Below are 6,556 nucleotides of genomic sequence, written 5' to 3' on the forward strand. Positions count from 1 at the left end.
GTTGGATGAAAGTTCAAAACGTATTTTCCCAGTCGTAGCTTGCTTTTCCCTGAGTTCCCAGTTGTCTTGAACTCACTCAAGTCAGATTTTTCAGTGCCGAGTTAAGTTGTTTTGAGCGCGGCACAAATCAAGCTTCATTGACAGCTTGGCCAATGTTGAATGTTTACAATTTTAAACTACGAAAAGAGCCCCTTAATCTTAGACTTGAGACCAAAGAGCCACTCCACTGAATAGCACGCTAATGATTGCTTTGCAATGCTTGCAGTTAGCCACTGATTCCTTCCAAACTACTCATTGTTGAATTTCTAACTTGTTGTGTAATGTTTATGTCCAATGGCCGATGAGCACCGATACATTTTATCTACAATTTCTCATGATTTCTCTTCATATGACAAAGATTAAAAAGGATTTGCCAGTAGATTGTCGACTCGAATCATGATGACTGCTAGCTCAGATTTTGAAAGTAAGATGTTGACATGATCAGTCCAATCAAAGCGACTGTAGATATAACATGATTTGACGTTATTTTATCTGTGGACAATGACCTTGAGCCTTCTTGGATGGGCATTTCTAATGTAACTCTATGGCAGCACCCAAGGGGCTTGAATCTTCAAGTTCTACCCTTAGACTTGGCAGTGACGTATTGTCCCCATGAATGACAGAACACTGAGCCAATCACGGCACAACACTCCGTATTTTCTGTGGGCTTGCCCCACCTCCACAGAAAGCACTGAGCTAGGCTGAAAGACCTGCATTTGAGCTGCCTAACTCAAGAAAACGAAAAGAGACCATGTTTATATACTAACATATTAACAACTCAATTACATGTTTTTTACATTGGTTGCAAACAGATCATTTTTTTCTCACTTTTTTATTGCTAAAACTGTGGGGCTCAAAACAGGTGGCTCACCTGCCCTGAATGATGGGTCGCCACTGAACTTATCTAGAACACTGCAGTCCGTCTGGATGTTTAACCTTCCCAAGTTCCCCCATGTCACCCTGCTCCTCCGTACATTCCACTGGCTTCCAGTCGAAGTTCACATCCACTACAAGACAATGGTGTTTACTTACGGTTCAGCAAGAGGAACTGCCCCATCTCTACCTTCAGGCTATGCTCAAACTCTGTATCCCAACCCGGGGACTCAGTTCTGCCACCTCTGGTCTCATGGCCGTCCCACTGCTACAGGAGGTCAAGCTCCCTCTCAGCCCAGTCTAAGCACTTCTCTGTCCTGGCACCCCAATGGTGGCACCAGCTTCCCTCTGATGCTAGGACAGCAGAGTCCCTGCCCATCTGCCCGAAAAGATCTGAAACCCTACGTCTTTAAAGAGTATCCCCCCCAAAATACAAATAATACTAATACTAATAATAATAATGTGACACTGACTAATTAAGGAGAAATGTATTTACTGTGATATGTGGTTGTCTCACCTGGCTATCTTAAGATGAATGTACTTAATGTGCTGGTGACATCACAGGGTCAGAGAGAACTACTGACTGTAGTCATACAAAAACACTCCAGGCACTCAGCCCATAAGAACCATTCATACTGTCAGATCTAATATGAAGAACTGAATACAACCATAAGAACCATTCATACTGTCAGATCTAATATGAAGAACTGAATACTAAAGAGAAGAAGAGGTTGACCAGTACATATTCATGTAACTTTATTTTTCATTGGCAGATCAATAAAGTTTGCTTCAATGCAGTTATCCAAACACATTCATGATCAGTAACTAAAATAACTCCTCTAGTTTTAAAGACAATTAATAAACACATGTATTCATTTCATAAACGATGTCTCATTGAATAAAGTTGTAAAACAATCCCCCCAAACTAGTGGTGAAAAGTGATCTCTATCTGATACATGTTAGGGGCGGAAGGTAGCCTAGTGGTTAGAGCATTGGGCCAGTAACCAAAAGGTTGCTAGATCGAATCCCCGAGGTGACAAGGTAAAACTCTGTTGTTCTGCCTCTGAACAAGGAAGTTAACCCACTGTTCCTAGGCCATCATCTTAAATAAGAATTTGTTCTTAACTGACTTGCCTAGTTAGATAAAGGTAAAAAAGAAGTGTCTACTAACTCATTCCCACAGAATACTGCAGAGGGACAACCTGGTCTCAGAGCAAAATGTATTATATGTTACAAAAATATCTGTGCCATTCCATTTAGTATGTTACATTACATTGGCCTACCAATATAAGCTGAACAAAAATTTAAACGAAACATGTAAAATCTTGGTTTCATGAACTGAAGTAAAAAATTCCAGAAATGTTCCATTTGCACAAAAAGGTTATTTCTCTCAAATGTTGTTAACACATTTGTTTATATCCCTGTTAGTGAGCATTTCAGCCTTTGTCAAGATAATCTTGTGCTGGGGGACAATAAAAGGCCACACAACACAATGTCACAGATGTCTCAAGTTTAGGGAATGTGCAATTCTCATGATGACTGCAGGAATGTCCACCAGAGCTGTTGGCAGAGAACTCAATATTTATATCTCTACCATAAGCCACCTCTAACATCCTTTTAGAGAATTTGCCAGTACATCCAACCGGCCTCACAACTGCAGATCACATGTAACCACGGCAGTCCAGGACCTCTTCACCTTTAGGATTGTCTGGGAGGGGGCTGAGTAGTATTTCTGTCTGTAATAAAGACCTTTTGTGGGGAAAAACTCATGCTGATTGGCTGGGCCTGGCTCCCAAGTGGGCCTATGCCCTCCCAAGTCCCATCCATGGCTGAGCCCCTGCCCAGTCATGTGAAATCCATAGATTAGGGCCTCGTTTATTTATTTCAATTGACTGCTTTCCTTATAAAAACTGTAAATCTTTGAAATTGTTGTGTTTAGATTGTTGTTCAGTATAATACGACTTGTAGGACGTATCAAATGTTACGAATTACAATTTGTATGTTATTTTACGCATTGCTATTCATACAATATGTTTCCGAACTTGTAATATGTATGAAATGTTACGAATGCCAATTTGTTGTTGCTAACATTAGCTAGGTTAGGGGTGAGGAGTTTAAGGTAGAGTTAAATTGGTTTAGGGGAAAGGTTAGCTAACATGCTAACATAGCTAAAAAGTAGTAAGTAGTTGCAAAGTTGCTAATTAGCTAAAATGCTAAAGTCATCCTTGATGAGATTCAAACACGCAGCCTTTGGCCAGACGTTTGACTTACACTCCCACCCCTCCACAGAGCATGAGTAAGGTTTCTCCCCTGTGTGTATACATTGGTGTGTTAAGTTGCTATGGTGAGAGAAACTCACCAGAATGTCAGAGGAGACGTAAGCAGGCTTCTCTCATGTGTGTGTTCTCTGATGAACTTTTAGCTCAGTTGCTGTTTTGAAGCATTTTACACAGTCAGAGCAGGAGTATGGCTTCTCTCCTTCATGAATATGTTGATGTCTTTTTAAGGTATCCAGTCGAGAGAAACTTGCCCCACAGTCAGAACAGGAGTAAGGCTTTTCTCCTGTATGTGTTCTCTGATGAATTTTTAGATCAGTTGATGTTTTGAAATATTTTACACAGTCAGAGCAGGAGTAAGGCCTCTCTCCTGTGTGTGTTCTCTGATGAACTTTTAGATGAGTTGATGTTTTAAAACATTTTACACAGTCAGGGCAGAAGAAAGGCTTCTCTCCTGTGTGTGTTCTCTGATGAACTTTAAGCTCATTTGATGTTTTAAAACATTTTCCACAGTCAGAACAGTAATAAGGCCTCTCTCCTGTATGTGATCTCTGATGAACTTTTAGATGAGTTGATGTTGTGAAGCATTTTCCACAGTCAGAGCAGACGTAAGGCTTCTCTCCTGTGTGTGTTCTCTGATGAACTTTTAGCTCATTTGATGTTTTTAAACATTTTCCACAGTATGAGCAAGAATAAGGCTTCTCTCCTGTGTGTGTTCTCTGATGAACTTTTAACTCAGTTGATGTTTTGAAGCAAATTATACAGTCAGAGCAAACGTAAGGCTTCTCTCCTGTGTGTGTTCTCTGATGAACTTTTAGCTCAGATGATGTTTTGAAATATTTTACACAGTCAGAGCAGGAGTAAGGCTTCTCTCCTGTATGTATACGTTCATGTGAATTTAAGTTTGAAAGTTGAGAGAAACTAGTACCACAGTCAGGGCAGAAGAAAGGCTTCTCTCCTGTGTGTGTTCTCTGATGAACTTTTAGCTCAATTGATGTTTTGAAATATTTGACACAGTCAGAGCAGGAGTAAGGCTTCTCTCCTGTATGTATACGTTCATGTGAATTTAAGTGGGAAAGTTGAGAGAAACTAGTTCCACAGTCAGAGCAGTAATACGGCTTCTCTCCTGTGTGTGTTCTCCGATGAACTTTTAGCTCAGTTGATGTTTTGAAGCATTTTCCACAGTCAGAGCAGACGTAAGGCTTCTCTCCTGTGTGTGTTCTCTGATGAACTTTTAGCTCATTTGATGTTTTGAAATATTTGACACAGTCAGAGCAGGAGTAAGGCTTCTCTCCTGTATGTATACGTTCATGTGAATTTAAGTGGGAAAGTTGAGAGAAACTAGTTCCACAGTCAGAGCAGTAATACGGCTTCTCTCCTGTGTGTGTCCTCCGATGAACTTTTAGCTCAGTTGATGTTTTGAAGCATTTTCCACAGTCAGAGCAGACGTAAGGCTTATCTCCCGTGTGTATACGTTGGTGTGTTTTTAAGGTGCCCAGATTAGAGAAACTCGCTCCACAGTCAGAGCAGGAGTAGGGCTTCTCTCCTGTGTGTATACGTTGGTGTGTTTTTAAGGTGCCCAGATTAGAGAAACTAGTTCCACAGTCAGAGCAGTAATACGGCTTCTCTCCTGTGTGAGTCTTCTGATGAACTTTTAGCTGAGTTGATGTTTTAAAACGTTTTCCACAGTCAGAGCAGTAATAAGGCTTCTCTCCTGTGTGAGTCTTCTGATGAACTTTTAGATGAGTTGATGTTTTGAAGCATTTTAAACAGTCAGAGCAGGAGTAAGGCTTCTCTCCTGTGTGTATTTTTAGATGTATTTTTAGCTTTGATAGAAATGGGAAAATCTCTTCACAATGTGGGCAGTGATGAGACCTCTTATCTCTCTGATCTTCCTGAGGTTGCTCTCTGGATGTAGAGAATGTCTCAACATGGTAACCTGTGTGAACATCAGAAGAACCAGTCAGTTGGTGTGATATACATGTCAATCAAATGTATTTTATGAAGCCCTTTTAACATCAGTAGTTGTCACAAAGTGCTGAACAGAAACCCAGCCTAAAATCCCCAAAGAGCAAGCAATGCAGATGTAGAAGCACAGTGGCCACACAAAAAACTCCCTAGAAAGCAGGAACCTAGGAAGAAACCTAGAGAGGAACCAGGCTGAGTGGTGACCAGTCCTCTTCTGGCCATACCGGGTGACAGGTAGCCTAGTGTTTAGAGCAACCGAAAGGTTGCAAGATCGAATCCCTGAGCTGACAAGGTTAAAATCTGTCGTTCTGCCCCTGAACAAGGCAGTTAACCCACTGTTCCTAAGCCGTCATTGAAAATAAGAATTTGTTCTTAACTGACTTGCCTAGTTAACCTGTTTGGGCGCATGTCCAAACGCTAGTGGGACACCTACGACAACATCCGGTGAAATTGCAGAGTGCGAAATTCAAAATACAAAAATCGTAATATTAAACATTCATGAAAATACAAGTGTCTTACATCATTTAAAAGTTTCGTGTTAATCTAACTGCGTTGTCAGATTTCAAAAATGCTTTACGGAGAAAGCATACCATGCGATTATCTGAGGACAGCGCCCCCGTCAAAATACTTTTTAAACCAGCACAGGCGTGACAAAATCACAGACAGCAATTAAATAAATCACTTACCTTTGAAGATCTTCCTCTGATTGCAATCCCAAGGGTCCCAGCTACACAATGAATGGTCGTTTTGTTCGATAAAGTCCTTCATTATATCCCAAAAATGTCAGTTTAGATGGTGCGCTTGATTCAGTAATTCACTCGTTCAACATGCACACAAACGAATCCAAAAAGTTACCAGTAAAGTTCGTCCAAACAAGTCAAACGAGGTTTCTAATTAATCCTCAGGTACTCTAATATCTAAATAAACAATAATATTTAAGACGGAGAATAGTGTGTTCAATAGCGAAGATAAAAAACGAAGAGCGCACTCTCGTTGATGCGCGCAACATGACTACTTTTCTAATGGGGGACACCTTGGAAAAACTACAAATACTTGTTCATTTTTCAAAAAACAAGCCTGAAACCCTTTCTAAAGACTGTTGATATCTAGTGGAAGCCATAGAAACTGCAATATGGGTCCTATCTATTTGTATATCCCATAGGCAAGCATTGAAAAAACCTGTGACCTCAAAAAATAAAAATTTCGTATGGAATTTCCTCAAGGTTTTCGCCTGCCATATCAGTTCTGTTAAACCCACAGACATTATTTTAACAGTTTTAGAAACTTAAGAGTGTTTTCTATCCAATGATATCAAGTATATGCATATCCTAGCTTCTGGGCAGTTTACAGGCAGTTTACTTTGGGCACGTCAGTCATCCGAAATTCCGGACAATAACCAG

General features: G+C 40.4%; 1 protein-coding gene across 1 annotated transcript; it reads right to left on the minus strand.

Annotated features, from left to right (window-relative positions):
- Positions 1 to 2,851: 2,851 nt before the first annotated feature.
- On the minus strand, positions 2,852 to 5,164 carry LOC120033636 (zinc finger protein 585A-like; the record flags this gene model as incomplete). The annotated part of the gene is made up of 1 exon (XM_038980071.1): positions 2,852 to 5,164. A coding segment is annotated over one exon (1,860 nt), but the record flags the coding sequence as incomplete, so codon positions are not given.
- Between the last annotated feature and the right edge of the window lie 1,392 nt (positions 5,165 to 6,556).

This window comes from Salvelinus namaycush, chromosome 40, assembly GCF_016432855.1.
Source record: "Salvelinus namaycush isolate Seneca chromosome 40, SaNama_1.0, whole genome shotgun sequence".
Taxonomy (NCBI): domain Eukaryota; kingdom Metazoa; phylum Chordata; class Actinopteri; order Salmoniformes; family Salmonidae; genus Salvelinus; species Salvelinus namaycush.